The sequence below is a fragment of the Antennarius striatus genome, chromosome 10 (genome assembly GCF_040054535.1).
Source record: "Antennarius striatus isolate MH-2024 chromosome 10, ASM4005453v1, whole genome shotgun sequence".
In the NCBI taxonomy this organism is placed as follows: domain Eukaryota; kingdom Metazoa; phylum Chordata; class Actinopteri; order Lophiiformes; family Antennariidae; genus Antennarius; species Antennarius striatus.
The window spans coordinates 19062134-19082780 of NC_090785.1; the positions used below are offsets into that span (position 1 = coordinate 19062134).

At 39.4% G+C, this 20647-nt stretch overlaps 1 protein-coding gene across 1 annotated transcript in view; it reads right to left on the reverse strand.

Annotated features, from left to right (window-relative positions):
• Nucleotides 1-3865: 3865 nt before the first annotated feature.
• Nucleotides 3866-20647, reverse strand: part of aff2 (AF4/FMR2 family, member 2) — a 157639-nt gene continuing 140857 nt past the window's right edge. Inside the window, exons 22-26 of the mRNA XM_068325461.1 lie at nucleotides 18844-18915; nucleotides 13244-13337; nucleotides 12006-12058; nucleotides 10241-10470; nucleotides 3866-9671 (exon numbers count right to left, since the gene is read on the reverse strand). Coding sequence (XP_068181562.1) covers nucleotides 9550-9671; nucleotides 10241-10470; nucleotides 12006-12058; nucleotides 13244-13337; nucleotides 18844-18915 — 571 coding nt within the window. The 3' untranslated portion in view covers nucleotides 3866-9549. The remainder of the gene's footprint in view (nucleotides 9672-10240; nucleotides 10471-12005; nucleotides 12059-13243; nucleotides 13338-18843; nucleotides 18916-20647) is intronic.

Consider the following 20647-nt stretch of genomic DNA (forward strand, 5'->3'; position numbering starts at 1 on the left):
ACGAGCGTGTGTCCATGCCCAGCTGGGATTTGTACCAGCAAGCTGTAACCCTCATGAGCAGATAGGACCTAATGAATGATGGACTTTAAAAAACATGCCAAAGTGTGAGTGGTAATTAATTTTCTGATTGGGCTCCTTTTAATGAACCTGATGTCTGTAATCAGCTCTACGGTGGCGCTGGTGAATGACGCCTGTGGTTTTTACAATGAGGTGAAAACCATTTGCAGTGAGTCACCGTCTATTAAAAAAAACAAGCTACTGTATGAAGGATGAGATTAAAACACTATCTTCTGTAAAAACAGGATAATGAATGCAAGTGAGTTATCCAGTTTTGCTTATGTGCTCTCTGATGAAGACACCGTCCACTAATAATCCCATAATTATGGAAGAAGAGGTTAATATAATTATTAATGCGAGACACACAGCAAACGAAATAGGATAGGATTAGGTCAAACTTGAATCCAGGAGAATAAACAGAGACATGAACAACATGCACAAAACTGGATTATGGATTATTTTTTATTTTAAAAGATGACATAAAAAATGAAAAAATATGAAATTGAATCAAATCATTTGTGGTCATAGTCCATAGTTACAGCAGGGATCCTTAACCGGAACACTGTATAGAAATTAAATAATGTCTTGTTTTACACAGATTATGTCAACCAAGCTATGGAGGTTATCTACAGTGGAGCAACAAGGGAGAAGCTACACTGGTGTTCTGTGGGAAACTGGAATAACTGGAGAGAAAATATCTTGTCTTGAAGACAACCAATTCGAGATCCCCACCGACGACCAGATAACGAGTCGCCTTCATCCAGTCACATTTATCAAACTGCAGGAGACGACTCTAGACCTCATTACCTCAGCCTGTAACTGTCACATCTATTATTGTATGTTAGTTAAATACATATATTTTCAGAGAAATGAAAAGTTGATCCAGCTGATCTGGATTATCTGGATCGACACACACTACACACACTCATAGATAAACACCATGAATATATGTGATTCGTTCAAATTATTTAGGAAATTAGGGAGATTAGGATGAATTTATAGCCTGAGGGCAAATGTTTTTGAAAGAAAATGACTGAATCCCTGTTTGTCCAAATGAATGGGCAAATGAGGGAACAAACAAACAAACAAAAAACAACAACTTGTATTGCCTATCTTTCTTTTTTAATTTTTTAATTTTTTATGTACTGAATTGATCCCTGAAGCGAAATTAGTGGCACACTGTAGTTAGTCACATGTATATATATATATACATACATATATATATATATATATATATATATATATATATATATATATATATATATATATATATATATATATATATATATATATATATATATATATATATATATATATATATAAGGGGGATGGCGCCTTGCTCAAGGGCGCCCCGGCAGTGCTCCGAAGGTGAACTAAGGGCAGGAGCGGGAATCGAACCGCCATTCTTAAAACATTGGACGACCCGCTCTACCACTGAGCCTAGTCCTTAAGATGCTTGTCTTTTAGGTGATCTTCTCTTTTCTCATCCAGTGGGATAAATTAACAGACACATGGTATTTAATGGCGTTATTTGTTCTTGAATGGAAGCAAATTACTCAGGCCTTCATTAAAAACATTAACCTTGTCTCAGTCTTTCTCTCTCTGTTGCTCAAACAAATGATTTGAGAGACAGTGTGACAGAAGCGAAGATTGCACTCAGTGTATTCTGAGTATTGTCAATAACTTGCTTTGTCACTTATTGAGCTGTCAGCCCTCCCCGGTAATATTTTCTTGTAAGCTGACCTGAGCCGACCTGTGCCTCACTAATGGACAGCTCGGCCTACACACAACAATAAGCTATAACCTGTGGCACAGCAGTGGACCATGATTTAGAGCTCAATCTAAATGTCTCAAAGGAGGCTTTTGGGGGGATCAGCGGAGCTGAGCTGCCCTTAGCTCCCTCATACGTCAACCCATTACAAATGCCTCCTACTGTAGGTAAAACGATGCTCTCAGACTAACGTACTTCCATTAACACCGCTGTCTCTGAAACCAGCTGTTTGTCAGCATGCTGTGAGTGAGGAATTGGACACGTTTGTGAGTGTGTAACGTATGTTTGTTTCATTTTTCTATCAACAGTAGGAGATCATCTGGTGCTGTGTGACAGCACCAAGAGTCATGATGTCGCCAAGATTCATTTCTCAAATCTGCCTCATTCCAGATTAAGTCAAACCAACCTGTTTCTCAGAAACCTACAGTGTTTTCTGTAACACTAAAATCACTCGTAATGGTAGATCTTGATCTGTTTCTCGTCAAGACATATATGAAAAACATGATCCCATACCAAATAGATATGATAAACTGTCAAATCCAGATTATGATCTGAACCTGGATCTAACTGGATATAGAGGTGGATTAATTTCAAGAGTCTGTTTTTCATGATATTAGTATCAACTCTAATGAGAAAAAGTGATCCAGAATCCAAATGCGTCCCTGGATCAACTTCAAGTTCAGTGAATTCTTCTTTTTAGTGATACAAAGAAACACATTTTCACTCAAATCTTTTCAGAATCTTTGTAGAAATCTCGAAGAAACAAGCAAACAAACAGTAAAAAACAAAACATAAACATTCGCCATATCATAAATAACTCTGGTTAATGGACTCCACGCTGTAAAGTTTAAAGTCAGCCCTGCTTTTCAATCAGCCTGAAGCAGATTTTTTTATTATATATTTTTTACGATGGGAATGAATACGCTTTTTAAAACTTCAGAACTCTGTTGCTCAATCAGGATTCAAATGCATGGAGGAATTTTCTTGTTGGTTGTTTTGATCACAGTGCCAGTCCAGATAGAAGCCATTATTGATGGTGTGCGTGAGTTTCTAGTGCTCACGCAACATTTCTGATATATCAGGCAGAAGAACTCCAGAGCCGTTAGACGGATGTGAAGATGCATCCATTACAATTTTACACCATTATTTTCATTAACAGACAGCAGTGATTAGTTTTATTGGTTATTGCCTCTATGGTGAGCATCCATGGCTTTAAATACACTATTACAATCTGCTCAGGTTAGAACTCCCACTGGTGACAATCCACACTTAGCCTATTGCTGCAGTGTGTGTGTGTCTTGGGTACATATGTGTTTCATGTGTGTGTGTCTTCCTGTACTGTATATCTGCAAGTGTGTTTGACTGCATGGTTACCTATGGCAATTAAAGCTATAAATCTTAACTGTCAGAGTGTTAGTGCTACACACAAGGACACACACACACACACAGACACACACACACACACACACGCACGCACGCACGCACGCACACACACACACACACACACACACACTCACAGCATGACTTTTCCTTTATTCCTCTCAATTCTCTCACACACTCGAGTCCATCAAGTCTGTCTTACTTTCTCAAGACTCGCCTCCCTCTTCTTCTCCCCTCTTGAATCCTAATGTGAGACTATATTCAATGAATTAATCATGCATGTTGAAGTAGGCTAATGGTTGTTATGATGTAGAAATAAGAATCCATTAGCACTAATAAGAAGAGTAGCTTGGTTCTTATAATTTAATATATCAAGGGCACTCAAAGACTGAGGTCCTCTTTATTAAAAAATCATGTAGAGTACAAAATTGGAGAGATTTCCTTCATCAACTTAATCTTACTGTAATACAGTGATTATCTGTTTCCTCTCTCTCCTTGTGTTTAAGGGAGAAGAAATGTCATAATACGTTTTTTGTGGTGAACTTTACGAGTGATGCGTTTCCTAAAGCTCAACGTGAGTCCAGACCTTTACAGGCAAACAGCGTCCTGTAAAACACAGCATTGAAAACCAACAAAAAACAAGACCGTAGGGACAGCAGCTTTAAACAGATTTTAATTCATATTTTAGAGACATTAAATATTTAAAAACAATGGAACTGCTTCACAACTTCTCATCACATACAACAACTTCATTATAAAAAGAACTATATAAAAGGCAAAAGATAGCACTGATATAGAACAGAAAAACAGCTGAAGTTGTGCAACACATTTAAAAATACAACGCGATCCATGTTAGACAGTTGTGTTCCCGGATGTTACCTAGTAGAAATCTTTACAATGTCATGTTTAGACATTTATGCACATCAGAACCACAGACAGATTTGTCCGACTGAATCAGAGGCACTGTGTTGCTGCCTGTCTCCAAACCACATATGTCTATTTTATTTTACCACCCAACACTTTAAAGGCCCAGTTTAGTATTTTAACACTGATGTATGTCGAAATCACTTCATTTGATCATTAACGGATTGTTGCAAAAACTAAAGTGGATCATTATGGAGAGAATCTTCTGTGAGGCGGACAGAAAGGCAGATTGGTTTCAGGATTATATTAGATTAGCAATTTTTCATGTTTGTTCGTGTTTATGGAGTAAACAGACATGGACTTGTTTTACATTACTACTGTGACTAGATGACAGTTTTTCACTGGCTGAAGAAAATGACTAGAACATGAACATCCTCAGAGTCGACACAGTTTTTATAACTTCCTGATCTGTGGGTTGTTTTTCACCTGAGCCAATCCCTGCATGATTTAACCCCGTTGTGTCCCAGGAGGGATACAACAACTGCACAAAGCACAGTCGAAGCATTGAAGCAACTCTGGGAGATGATTTGTTCATTGATCGATAAAACCATTGATTAGTTTGAACGATAGCATTTTTATGTTTGATTTCTAGAACCTGTATTTCGCCTTCACCAACATACCACTTTAACACAGTAGCTTGATAGAAATTACAATACAAATGGCTGATTAACAAAAATGTTCAGCATTTCAAAAGAATGTAATCATCTTGCAAAAAGTAAAGATTTAGTTTGGCACTTGTGTAGTACGTAGTTAGCTCTGTGGTAGCTTATTTTAGTTAAGACTGGAACCACTGGTACAGGTAAGAATTTGCACATCTGAAGCTAATTAAATTGAGATATTATCCATTTAATCAAAAACGTAGAAAACAAATCTGAAAGTTTGTGATTTTCAGTAAGGTTTGCTGCCGGAGCTATTTTGTACTAGTTTTGTTTAGTTAATGGATTAAAGAAACTGGATAAAAACTCTTCATTCACGGGTTGAAGAGAGATATAGGAAGATTTTAGGACTTCAGCAAAGGTAGAATAATTGTTTCCTATGTTCTGTCCACAGTTAAAAGACATGAGAGTGGTTTCAATTGTCTCATCTAATTCCCCTAAAGAAAGTGCATAGCCGTATTTCCAAAAATGTCAAAGTGTTTCTCAAAGTGTATACACTGCGTACAAAAACAAATATTAAATAAAAACAGTCTCAAAAATACCACTCCTCCCTCAATATTGCAATATTACATTAAGATCTATTTCTACTAGTTGGTAATTCAGCGTGAATTAAAAAAACCCAGATGTATCATGTTGGTTATTTTCCTCAATCAACCTGTGCAGTTGTGAGAAAATAGTATTATATCCCTCCAGTGACCTCAACAAATCACTTTTGGATAAATAGAGACTAATTTTCTATCGTTCACTGATGCATGTCTTTGACTTTAAGACTGAGGACAATCAATTGTAATAAAAAAAAAACATTAAAAAAAACAACAGCAAAAAAGGAGCTCTCTGATAGATTGAAAGCATTTGAAAAGCAAAGCTTTTATTGTCCTTATTAATGATGCTACTGTGTGTTCATTTACTGTACGAGACGGTTTGGGTAATTTCCTATGCAATCCAAATCTGTGATTTTCCGAAATGCAAACAAATATTAGAGACACTCAGAACTACTGGAGTGATTATCTGCTTGGAACCATCTGCTGTCAAAAAATAAGTCTGTTTAGCTTTCTTCTGTAATCACCACAGCAGCGACGTTGTTTCTGTCACTACTGCTTTTGATAAACAAGTTGACAACTGTGATAATGTAACAGCAGCTAATGAGATGTTTAATAAGACGTCAGCAGAATAAAAGGCCATGCTGAGGCAGTGTTCCCCCTTAATGTTTTACAATATACCAACACACTGATATTGAACATTTGCAAATGAACTGTTGCATGAATTTATATTTACGATAACCATCATGTGACATGTAGCACAGTGGGATGAAACCAATGCTTCCCATGATGTCTCCACTGCAATGTGTTTGACATTTTACAGCATATTACTGTATCAGTATATTGTGTGGCTGCATATAATCAAAAATAAGGAGCATTGTGTGAAATTAACAATAACAATATAGCAACATCACCGTTTCACCATAAAACAAAACAACATCAAACATCATTAAATTGGATCAACGACTGACTGGAACTGACTGAGGTCAAACAGGAACAATTGTGGGTTTTGTTAGTTGTCTGTTGTAAAAGTTCATTGGCTCATTGGGACAATTTGGCTTTAGATAATAAAAAATATAAACTTTCAAAAGGCATTTTCAAAATGTTTGGGACTGCTTTCCAAAAATGTTTAATGGTAAACATTCCTAAACCTTCAGGTAAAGAACTACAAGTCCATTTTAAAGGAAGAGTCTGACATTTTAGAAAATATGTGTACTCTGTTGCTTGCATTCTAATGTCTGTCTAGCATCAACTTCCAGTTAGCTTGGCTTAGTATGGACAATGAAAACATTGGAAAAAGGCTGCGTTTTATATAAAGCTTCCAAATTTCAACAATGTAAATTTTCTGCAATACAGGAAGGCTCAGTTCTAAAAGACACATCATGGTATACTAACCAAAAACATGGACTACCTGTTTGCCCATTCAAGAAAACTTCCCACAGTGCCCTTAATGCTTGAAAATTCAGTTAAGCATCCATTGCTGTAGAACCTACTATAGACCATAAACTAACATCTACATTTGTTTTGGCTAAAAGCAACTTTTTGTGAATTTATTCATTTTTCTACATTGCACTGGCATAAAAATTAATAAAGACTTAATTTAAAGCAAAACATTTTATGCAAGGTAGTTAAGCCCAACAACAGATGAGACATGAAGCTTGAATCACTGAGCTTGTTTGTACAAAACCAAACTAACCACGGTCCTGGGTTCTATTCTTTATACTAAGCTAAACTATAGGCTATATGAAATTGGACATACAAAGGTGACAGCGGTATAATTCTTTTTACATTATACGCTGTGAAGAGGCATATTTGCGTGTATAAAATGTCATCCTTTTCCTGTTACGTGACTTGATGTCCTTGAATGTTATTACTTCCATCAGACTCTTCGACTCTGTTGTGCATTTAAAATGGATCTGTATGTTCAGCGACGTAGAACAATCAAAATGCTTTTTGTTTTTTGTTTTTCAAAATGGACACAAGTAGTTCTGGGTCTGAAGCTATCATTTATTGCATGCTGTGGTTTAAAATTTTCAGGCATTTCAGACAAACTGGTGCTTGCTCAAATCATCAAGAAAAACAAACAGCAACTAATGTAGATTTGACAAATCACACATTTTTCTTAAAGCCAAACCCTGGTGTCTTCATAAACGCCAGTAAAAAGCTTGTGGAAACATTTGATTTTACGAAAAACAATCTCATATTTATACCAATATGGTATGGAAAATCATTTAGATTAATTCTTTGTTCTTAAATAAATAGAGCAAATCCCACTGGACACAAATAGAGGCACTTGAGTTTCTATTTTTTTTGTCATAGTGAAAATTTTTTTCACATCCACATTGTCTTCCATACACATTCATTGAATGGTCCAATGATCCAAAACTTAAAAACTCATGCTTGATGTGCTGGATTTACAGAGACCATAACAAATAATCCAGATTTCAAGTGTTGGTGGAACGCGTGACAACAGAGGAGCAATATGAGTCTCCTCTTGTGTTTGTGTGCCACACAGTTTAAAATCAGATTATGTTTGGTGCTGTGTAGACGCAGCTATGGTCTGTGCAATCACATACTTTCTGTCTATCTCTATCTCTTTCACACACACACACACACACACACACACACACACACACACACACACACACACACACACACACACACACACACACACACACACACACACACACACACACACACACACGCACGCACGCACACACACACACGCACACACACACACACACACACACGCTCACAAACACACACACACACACGCAACTACGCACGCACACACACATAAATATGCTTTCGTGCTAGATTTTCTCATTCACAAGACACTAAAAACCAAAAAACAAACAATCCACTATCTGTACATTATGGTACACAAACATTATTATTGTCCAGTCAGGAAACTTTTTAAATAGACTTGACAATCAGCTGTACACAGACACACACTAACAACACAGCACAACAAATGTTGGGAAACAACTACAAGATTTTGAGTGGATGATTCGATCTCATTGAGTCGCTGCCGATACACAGATGACATTTTCTCTCTGCGTGATCGACCTGCGGATGGGTGGGGGTTCAATTACAGGCAAATCATACTGAATCTTGCAGTTTTCCCCCTGAAGTTTTAAACACCTTGGTTGGTGGGTTACTGAGGGAAATATAACTAAATGGGCAAACCAGTAAGAGAAGAACCAAGTGACTGCTTCTGTGACAAACTCTCATTTGTAGGATCAGTGGACTGAACGCTTTTTATGCTGAGCCTAAATTCCCCACACTGGAACTGGACCAGATATTATTCCCCTTCATCTAGACAGACACCATTATAATTATTATTGTTAATGCGGTTATCTTCAGTGGATTCTACTGAGAGGCTATCTCATAACCCACTTTATTAAGTGATATGTAAGTCTATGTAAATCCATTTATTTTATTATTACAACTCAATACATTTCAGCCATAATAAGCATCAAACACTGAGTATGATGCAATGAAAATATATCCCACTGAATAGTTTTTGCATGTTGTAATACATTTGCCTCTGACTGAATGAGAAGCAAAGGACGCAAGAAGTTCAGCCTCCATCGATTCAGCTCTAGTGGTTGTATCTGAGCCCCGTCCCCTTCCATTGTGGTCTTTATCCATTGAATAGGACCACTACTCCTCGTGGATTGAAATTAGCCTGTTGTTTTCTCAATCACACACACATTTCTAGGCCACTGCTGGATCAGATGACCGTCTGCTGAGCTTCTTTCCAACATTTCAACACCTTAATCGCACCAGGTTCTCACATATCTCTCTGAAAATCATCTTGCATCAGTGATTAAAAAAACTTTTTTTTTTGCATTTCCTCTCACAGTCTTCTGTCTATTCTGTCTATCATCCCTTTAGGATAGGAATTTTATACTGCGTCCATAGTGCAAATCCTCCAAAGAGCAGCATCAGCCACATGTTAATGTGCTAACTTGTATTACATGATTTATGGTTTAAATTCACAAATTTAGCTACAGTTCAAGCTTAATAGGCGGGGGAATTTCAACCCAATTATTCCACAGAGTTCAGTACTATGGGTGGTGTTGGGTCACTTGTAAGATCCCAGTGGGAAATGAAGCATCGTCTTGAGTCTCATCTCACTTGTTATCCCAGTTCTAGCTCCCAGGCCCACCTTTCTTATTATTAAGTGTTTTCTTTTCTTCTGAATCGGGTCCAGTCCTTACAGCAGCTGAGCCTCTATGCGGAGCCAGTGCAGTCCCTGTCTGATGTATCGGACCAGCTTTGTCATGCTGCTCTGCTGACTCAACGGCTCCATCACCAAGTCCAGCTCCTGGAAGAACTCTACAGGACGGTAACAGAGAGACGTTTGCTGAGAATGAAGTATTTATTAGGGTTAAGCAACGTAAGCAGCAGAGATACCTATTGTGAAAGAAAATAGCAGAACTAGTGAAAACCAAATGTCATTACTTCTTGTTTGTGGGACACTGTGAATAAACTGCACAATAAAAAGGATTGATCACGAATCGTCTGATGATGATTACCGTCTGGGGATAAAGGATCGTCAAGGTAACAAGCCAAGACTTCCTCCTCTGTGAGCCAGTCATTGTTTACATTTGGCAATCCCAGAACAAATCATTGTCATGAGACAATGATTCAGCTCATACATCAGCGTGTGAACGCACATGAAGGAAACAGAACGAAATGTCCTGTCATCAAATGTTAGTCAGTGGGTTCCAAGATAGCATGATGTTATCCACCTTTTTTCTCCACATGAAATGCATGCAATCAACGCCTGCTGAAATCTGATTGGTTAAAAATATTTTGCCTACAAAACAGTAACGCTGCTACCAACATCTTTTATCTTGCCCCCAGTTTCTGAAGTGCTGATTCATCATCATGTTCAGTCCTACCTTGGCTATCAGTGGCCAGTCTGTCGGCCATCTCCCAATGCTCATAGCTCCGCAAGATGTTGTTGGTGATATTCACGTGACTGGCGGCCATGTGGTGAATCCGTTGGGGAATAGCAACGCTCCCCGACGAGCTGGGGGCACCTGAAGAACCTCCCCCCGCTCCTCCGCCTCCTCCTCCACTGCTGGCTGGGGAGGGGCTGAGGGAAAGAGGAGACGGAGTCCCATTGACCCTGGAGAATGCAGATAGCGGGGGAGTCCCATTGAAACAAATACAATTAGAAATGATAAATGTGTGATGGAAGTACTTTAGAGAATGAGAACAACCAGAAGAACACGACATCAAAGAATCGTCTGCCTGTCCCGGGGCAGTTTCCTGTTTTGAAAGGAAAGTCCACACGGATGTCTTGGTTGGTTTACATACAGTAATATGACAAAATTACTGTATGTACTTTATATGTAATACAAAAATACATTAATTTCCATCTATTTCTATTTACTGTAAATATAATATGACTCCTACGTCATGTTTTTTCAGTATTTAATTTGACATTGAAAGTACACAGAACGTAACACTTTTGTGTCGTAAGATAGTGCTGAATGTTGTTTTAATGACCAAAACCCAACACTCAAAACATTATGATGTCACAAGGAGGCAGACGGTTGGCCGTCTGTAAATGAAATATAGTAATTTAAGCATTTTCCTTGTGGTTATTTGTCAGAAATATTACCATAATCTGCAACAGTCTTGCTACAACAACAACAGCAAATCGAGAAGAGTTCATTTCTGAGTCCAAGATAATGTTTATTGTCATTATCATCATTGTGATGATAAACCCCCCCCCCCAAAAACCCCCCAAAACAAAAACAAAACAAAACAACAACACCCAAACAGTTATTATATGCATGGAAGCAGAAAAGGCAGGAAAATATTTTTATACGGGAATATGGAAATATGTTAAAAGTAGTCCAGTTAAACACGATATCACCGTCCATGTGTGTCTGCACCTAAGGCCTGAGCAGACTGACGCAAAGCAGCTGAACTGGACACAGTGATGGGAGTGATTCTGGTCCGGATCCTGAACTACTGGTAAACCTATCATCGAACCCTGACCCAAACCTGTGATCTAATCCTGAACTAAACCTGTGATCTAATCCTTATCCAAACCTGTGATGTAATAATGAACCAAACCAGTGATCTGATCCAGAACCAAATCAGTGATCGGAAGCCTTAAACCTGTCACACACCACCACGAAAAAACTGCTGCTGTGCTTTGCTCACTGTAAGGCAGTGATGTAATGTCTGTGATGTGGCCTTGACCCATGCTGACCTTCTGATTTGTGCCTGATTCCATGCTGCATGTGCATGAACACACACACACACATACACACACGCACGCATGCACGCCCACACACACACACACACACACACACACGCACGCACGCACGCACGCACACACACTGCTCCATTCTTCTTCTTGTGCAGTTTCAGAGCTGTCCAAACTCATTAGCTTCACATCCTCAGCGCCTCCACCCCTCTATTCCTCCATCTATCATCACTCCTTCCCAGCCAGTGCTCCACAGCCCCTCCAGTCGTCTTCTCCTCACATCTACAACAAATCAATCCTTTTATTTGCTTCCTGAGGAGTGTGTGAGGAAGTGGGTTTTACAGGCAGCATGGTGTTTCACAGAAAAGCTCTGGTGAATTATAAATTCTCAATTATCTATGTGATGAAGAGGTGGGGATACTTCATGTGTTTGTACTCACTTTCCATTTGTCCTCCAGGGAGAGGGTGCTTGGTGGGAGCTTTTTGTTGAATTCTGGGATACAAAAAGACAAATTCACAATCCTAATTTTATTATAAAAAGGTTTACAATAACAAAAGAAGGAGAATGAGGAAGCAGACGGTCAGAGGGGCTTCCCCTGCTTATGTTCTAGCTATGGTTTAATATTTAAGATAAGAGAGTGGCATCAATTCTGTCTTTTAACTCCTTTAACTTTAAGTGGCATACTAAGCATATTTCACAGTCTGTTAAACTTGTTCTCCATTTAATTATTTGTTTTACAAGGTCAGCTCTCATTTATAAATTGCTGTAAATGCACCAGAGCCAGCCAAAAGGCTATTTGAATTAGCAAAGGTATTAAAATGAAAGCTCAACTAACTTACTTAATTATGAACTAATTACATTCAAACAACATTTTCTCATGATGCAGTGACTTAAAGCACAGAATGAATAATGTCTTTTTCTCTACCTTGTAGATTCATCCATTTATCCCCTAAAAAGAGCACCCACTGCAGACAAAAGTGTCAAATAAATCGCTAAATTATTAATATTAATATTACACAGGCTGAACTGCACTGTGCCACAATTTGGCCCATATGTGTAATTTCTGAGCAACAAATCCGGTAAGATTCCTTAGTGACAAGCACTTAAAAGCTACATTACTGTGTCATGTGGATAAGTGTATCACAGGGCTGCTGAGGCTGGTTTTCAGCAGCTCCTTTTTAAAATTAACAGCTCCGACTGATCTTGGTTATTTGTTCCTTGCTGTCAACACATACAGCATGTACACAAGCTAAACCCACAGACGTTCCCTTTGCAGATATCCAGTCCCATCATTGCAAATGTGACACTGTGATAATGACATCCTCGGTAATGAATTAAACTAAACATAATTAATCAAAACAAGCATATAAACCCCAACAATCCAGTGTGATGATTGATGGAGCTAATTAATGCATTAATACCATCGAGAAAGAGTGGATTTTAATAAGGCCATGCAAAATTAATGCACAGGCACCATGAAAATGAATATGAAATGTATTTCAGGGATTGTAATTAGCTTTTCATGTTTTCCACAACACAGAGAGAAAATAAGAAAGCAGAGGAAATAAAGCCCACGTCCAACTGTATGTGTGTGGTGTGTGTGTGTGTGTGTGTGTGTGTGTGTGTGTGTGTGCTTGCGTGCCTGCATGTGTGTGTGTGTGTGTGTGTGTGTGTTACCTTGAAATACTCGATGAGTGACCGTGAGTACTTGACAGCGTGGTCTTTCTTCAAATGGAACATCCTCAGATACAGCAGAGACAGACAGCGGTTACTATGGAAACAAAACCATTAGAAGGCAGATGAAACCTCTGTACACATTCCCTTTAAAGCTCCATCCTCAACATTATTTTCATGTCATTCACATAAAATGCACTTCAAACATACCCCGCAAGTCTTTGCGGATTAGAAAGACCTTCGATGTATAATACCACTGCATGGTAATATTAAAATCCACATCAAGCTCCGGAGTTCATTGCTTTGCAGATAAGTTAGGGAAAGTTTTCAATTTTTTTTAGACCACTTTGAGGAAATAAAAAAGTATTTCAACTGATTGATTTAATGTCCCCCCAGCAAGACTGACTTTATGAACAGACTGGTTCTTAAGTAGCAGCAATGAGTGATTTACGCTCCTACAGGTGAACGGGTAAATATTGTGATCCTAAACAAAATTCTGTCAAACAGTTTTATTACAGTTTGCTTCAAGATGAAAATGAAATTCAAAATTTATAAAGATTTTAAAAGAAAAAAAAAAAATCAGATCAGAAATTTTTTTGTTTCATTTTGATAACACCTTCATTTTAACGGGACACTCAGGCAGCATACATGGGTAGGCTGTAGGGAAAACACGCTATCCATCTCAAGACCGGACAAATTTAATTGTTTTACACTGAACTTTAGTGTTTTTAAGAACTTTTCCATGTTGCCAGCTGATTTTGCATATCATACTTTCATTGTTGTTGAATTGAATTAATAACCTAAAAGCAGGACGTGCTCTCTGGCATTTTAATACAGCACTTTTGTCAAACAAATGTTTAAAATCTTTGCTTTTTGGAAAGGTTTTAATATACAAGAAAAAAGAGATTTTATCCCTCTGCAGCAATGATGCAACATAAGAAAAGGCCAGATCATAAATCTGCGCCTATAGTACACTCACAATGTCTCCAGAAACTTGGTCAGCTCTACCAGAGATCTGGAGAGACACGTGGCAGGACGGAAGACTTTAGCAGAGCCCAGAGGAGACAGAGGACGCATTACAGGGTATAGAGGGTACTTTAGGTGAGCTGTTGGATGTGTCCACAAGGACAGCCATGGTATGCAGTAAGTTTAATGATATTACTATGATGGGTGCTCTCAAAGATCTCAGCAGAACAAAACAACACACTAGATGCTGACATCACCCTGCAAGAACTGTCTGAGGCACTGCATGGGATGAGACCTGGGAAACCTCCTGGACTAGATGGCCTGCCCAGTGAATTCTCTAAAGAAATTCTGGGCAGTTATTTGGGAGAACCTGCTCTCCATGCTCAGGGAAAGCCTGCCAGGAAGTCGGCTGCCCCTGAGCTGTAGGAGGGTGGTTCTCACGCTCCTGCCAAAAAAAGAGACCTACAGGACATCAAGAACAGCCGGCCGGTATCCCTTCTTTGCACAGACTACAAGCTCCTGTCCAAGATCTTTCCAACAGGCTAAGAAAAGTGATGGAGCAGGTTGTTCATTTGGACTTAGTGTGTAGCAGGCAGGTTAATCATGGATAAAGTACATGTACATGAACTCTCAAGTCCATTCAGCACAGGATTTGGTGTTATTTCCATAGACCAAACATACTTGTGGCAAGCATTTTATTTTCAGCTCAATTAGAAATTAAAACAAATTGTGCAACACTTTGGTGAGATCTCCTTTGCCAAAGGCCAACTGGGAAAGGAGTCATGCTTTTATGGTGGGAGACGGACTGGAGGAGATCCGACTCCCAGATACATTTCACTATAAATTTTTATTTAAAAAAAAAAACCTTTTGAGTTCATCTGGAAGTCTAGAGTTTTGTAAAGAAAAATTGGGAAAATGTTGTGGATAAAGTAGAGGGGGGGCTAAAATACTGGAATGGGATTCTAAACCGTCTTTTAGAGGTTGTGTTGTAATTTTTTTTAATATACTGATTATAATCCCCGAAGGGAAATTAGTAGTACACTCTAGTAAGCAATCACATGCATATTTATTAGCGTGTGTAGGCCCTGAAGACACACACACACACACACCCACACACACACACACCTACACACACACACACACACACACACACACACACACACACACACACACACACACACACACACACACACACACACACACACACACACACACACACACACACACACACACACACACACACACACACACACACAAGGGGCCTGTAGGCATGCAGTGGGAGGTAGAGTGGCGGGCAGCGGTGCGCCCAAATGAGCAACTTGGAGCGGGAACGGCACCTCGGCAGGGAGGTGAGCTGACGCCTCCCACTGGGCGGGTAGCTGGGCGGGAACGGGAATCGTACCGCTGACCTTGTGATCATTGGAAGACTTGCTCTACCGCTGAGCCACTGCCACCTTAACTCTCATTGTTGTGGTATTAGCTGTCGACTTGCTTTGACTCCTTCACCATTTTTGACTGTCAAAAGTACAGGTAGTGATGATGGACTTTTTCCGGTCTGCCGTCATTAGGTCCCTCAGAACCTCCTCTTCCTGCCCATAGAAGAAGGAGGGCAGGGGCTCATACATGTGGCCAGCAGGAGTGCTGCGTTCCAGGTGAGCACCTGGTGTGGCGACACACAATGCAGGCGGTCCTGGCCCAGTGTTGGGAACTGGGAATTGACCGTGTGTTGTTTTTAATGGACCTGAGTAGAGACTGAGAGGTCTCCCATGAGTTTTAATTCACTTTTTTGGATTTTAAATTAATCTGTAATGAAGGGAGGATTTTTTAACATGAGAAACATTGCAGAAGCATCAGTCGAGTCCAAAAATCATGACAGGAAAAATCTCCACCCCTGGATATGAGGTGGAGGTTTGCGGATCATCTTTGGATGCTGCTGCTGCTCTGTCCTCCGCTGTGGGGGCGTGTCCTCCGCTGTGGGCGTGTCCTCTGCTGTGGGCGTGTCCTCTGCTGTGGGTGTGTCTTCAGTGAGGCTTGTCAGTAGTCTGCTGAGAGGCTGGGAGAGCCCACTCACTCCACAGCAACTGACTCTGATTAATTTTTATACTGCATGCCTTTAAAATTCAGAAGATACCAATCCCTTCCCGGTAAAGCGCTTGGTCTTACCGACTGTGTGTCAGACCCGATCAGCCTCAGTGACAGTCATAGTAAAAAAAATGTACACCAAGGAGGGTTCATCTTGGTCGGGCACCAGGTGTGAATCCTTCATGGGAGTCTTTCTACAAGCCACCATTAACAAAAGATGCTGGAGATCTACAGAGGAGGATATTACAGATTTCTGTTCTCACAGAAAAACCGTTTATCAATGTCTGCTGGACTGTCAAAAATCTGTTCCTACTTTTAGAGAGTCTTTCTCTCATTTGCTCTCAGTTTTAACAAACAGGCACACATTTCTGGTTAATAAATGCAGTGAAAATAACAATAAAAAAAAGGAATGGTGGATTTTAAATTTCCTTCTGTGTCAAACAAAAATGGTGATTTATTAAAGCAGGAGAAAAAAAGGTTTGAAGGCTCTTCAGACTGTGATGTGGAGGTTATTTTAAAAAGAATGTTTCAAACAAGAAGTATAACTGAATTAAATTATTTCAGATCTATGAAAGACGTGAAAACGTTTAAGAACTTGTTGTGGTGGTGTGTGAAAGGCATTCGACACACCACCACATGGTGAACATGTTCTATGTGTTCAGTTGTTGGTTGGTTTAATTTATGCATATTATATTAATTTATTATTTTCTCTATTATTCAATAATTTATCTATTTTTGTATGAAAATTCTTTTCTTTTGCCTGAATCTCTTTTCTTTAGTTTTGTATGAGCATGAATAATTTGTAACATCAATTTTGATGAGTAAACTTGCTTTTTAAAAATCAAAATCTTTCTTTCTCTCTCTCTCCACTGCAGTCTGATTGTTAATGTGGAGGAGGCAACAATCACACTATGTGATTTAAAAATGACCAAACGGGAGGAAGGACCCTTTGTTAGACATGCAACTAGTGTCCCTAGGACCAGGGGACATCACTACCAAATGATCAACATCCACAATCCAACGAGACAACCAGCAAAGGCCTTAACTGTTAACTAATGTTAACACATCAGTTATTTGTGTCTGACTAAACACACGTGGCTAAATGCTACCTCCTAGATGACTGGGAACAGATATACCAGCTGATTATTTTCATCACTAGTTAAGTGCATGTACCACATTGCATCTCTCAATTAAGTGTCACTTTTGCACTAGCTTGTGATGCTTTTTGACCTTTACTGAGCCATGTGAACGTGTTGGTGTTGGGCTCTGACAAGGTTTATGGTTATGGACTCTTGCTTGCGGCGCACTTCTTGTTCTTCTCCTTTCAGCTTTTCCCTTCAGGGGTCGCCACAGCGAATCAGTTGCCTCCATCTAACCCTGTCGTCTGCATCCTCTTCTCTCACACCAACTACCTTCATGTCCTCTTTCACTACATCCATAAACCTCCTCTTTGGTCTTCCTCTAGGCCTCCTGCCTGGCAGTTCAAAACTCAGCATCCTTCTACCAATATATTCACTATCTCTCCTCTGGACATGTCCAAACCATCTCAGTCTGGCCTCTCTGACTTTATCTCCAAAACCTCTAACATGTGCTGTCCCTCTGATGTACTCATTCCTGATCCTATCCTTCCTGGTCACTCCCAAAGAGAACCTCAGCATCTTCATCTCTGCTACCTCCAGCTCTGCCTCCTGTCTTTTCTTCAGTGACACTGTCTCTAGGCCAAACAACATCGCTGGTCTCACCACAGTTTTGTACACCTTTCCTTTCATTTTAGCTGAAACTCTTCTATCACACATCACACCTGACACTTTCCTCCACCCGTTCCATCCTGCCTGGACACGCTTCTTCACCTCTTTTCCACACTCTCCATTGCTCTGGACTGTTGACCCTAAGTACTTAAAATCCTCCACCTTCTTGATCTCTTCTCCCTGTAACCTCACTCTTCCACTTGGGTTCCTCTCATTCACACACATGTACTCTGTCTTACTGCGGCTAACCTTCATTCCTCTCCTTTCCAGGACAAACCTCCACCTCTCTAGCTTCTCCTCCACCTGTTCCCTGCTCTCACTGCAGATCACAATGTCATCTGCAAACATCATAGTCCATGGAGATTCCTGTCTAACCTCATCTGTCAGCCTGTCCATCACCATGAACATTAATAGTTCGTAATAACTGAATCATCCAATACATAGCTTGGCAACTGCAGAACACATTTAAATTGTACGTTATTATTAATCTCCACTACAATATCTTCCTCATTAAATGTCACTTCTTAAAAATGAGCATTCATCATCACTATAATAATGACATCAGAATCTGTTGAGTCAGACAAAGGTGATGTTCTAAATTTGAGTGTTTTTTCTTTAGATGCATCTAAGTTTATACTTTTTGTTTAAAAGTGAATGAAATAAGTCAACTTTACTGTGTCCGTGCACACACACACGCACGCACGCACGCACGCACGCGCACGCGCACGCACGCACACACACACACACACACACACACACACACACACACACACACACACACAAACAAACAAACAAGGAGCATCATACCACAGCACAGCTAGTTTCTTCTCGGCGACGGTGGCTGAATGGCTGGTGAAGTTCTTCAACCTCATGGCGTATCTGTGGGGGACACAGGCTCATTACTCATCTGCTGACATTCCACCGATTCATGTTCTTAACACGCTCACATGTAATTCTTGCTTTAATTATGAAATCGAGGAAATCATTCAAGCAAAAATTCAAGCTACTCAACATGAAGAAAATGAATCAACCACACGCCACTTGGTGATTAATTTGTTGAGCTTGCTGACATCCAGTATCAAACTGGCAGAAGTAGCCTGAAGCGAGACAAGCTAAAGGTTAGCTTAATCTGACCCTATTGATGGATACAATTCTCCTTTGGTTATTGATTAGGTACTTAAGGAAGTGCTGTAAGGGTGAGCTGCTGCTCCGGCCCACGGTGACCCTGTTTGATTGCTTAGCCAGGTCGCTAATCAGTCACAATGAAATTCAGCAGAGACGGCTGAAGCTGAGGACGATAGTTCCACTGCTACACTTTATTGATCTCCTTGGTTTTTCTTCTGCTGTCTGGTCAGGTAGGTCACAGACCAGCAGCCCTACAGCTGGGTTTTACTCATGCAGCGTCCCTGAAGGGGCCACTAAAAACAACAACTCTGCCCTCTTGTAAATGCTGCAGGTTTAATCTGATTTCTTTGAATGGATTTAAATAGGTTGATGAATTCCACCTACAATAAAAAAACCAACCCTTTTTTTTTTATTTTTAACTGTACTTGATTTCTTTAGGTCAACCAGTTGCACAAATTGATATGATCCAGGTACAAACACATTACTTAAAATGAGTTTACTTGAGTTAATATGATTGAATGTGTTTAGTAGTTGTTCATTTATTAATTAATTCATTGTCTTTGACAAAAATAGAGCAATTTGTTTCAAGTGAAAAGAAAAAAAAATCTGCAAACATTTTTACCGATATAGTTCCAGATTACTTATACACCAATAAACTCAATTGAAATTATTTATCTGGATCCAGACACGACTATTTAGTGTAACCACTTGACAAAATAAAATTTTGTCACACCATTTTTTTCAACGTGAAAAAGCATTGAAGGGAAAATATCCCTGAATGTCGCTGCGTACCTTAAAAATGTAACTCACTTATGTTACCTGAAAAGCTGTACGACAAACGCACCGATAATCATTCCTAGAAAAGGCTTCACACCTTGTTTCTACACACTTGGATTCATTTAAGAAGAACAGCCTCTATTGCTCAATGCAAGTAAAATTCTTGTTTTCCTGGATAAATAAATACATCACCACAGATATGGGAGAGGATCTCACTTTATCGTTCACCTCAATCAGTCTAATGACTTATCAGAGCAAAATACAGGTTAATTAAATCGGATGCTAATAATTTAGCAAATAAAGAAAAATCTAAATGAATAATATTCAGAATTCAACTCTCAAAATAGTGAGGCAACAGAATGAAATACAAAATTTTATTACATAGTTAAAATCTTGTGGCATGAAAGGCAAATTCGACAATATAAAATAATGCAAGTTTTAATCAGCTGAGACCTCCGAGGTTCCCACTTCATGCTAATCACGTGTTTAGATCTTATTCAAAAACTCAAGACAGGGTTTGTCGTGTCCTGTGGCTGCAGCCTAAACCTCCAGATGACATGATTAAAATTGACTGGATTGATAAGAAATATGTACTAATTCTGAGCAATATTCTTCAAAATGTTTGACATTAATTATGTAGACATTGTGACGTTCTGGGTCTTAGGAAAGGTTTATAGCTTTATAGTAAGCGATAACTGCAGTCTCTTTT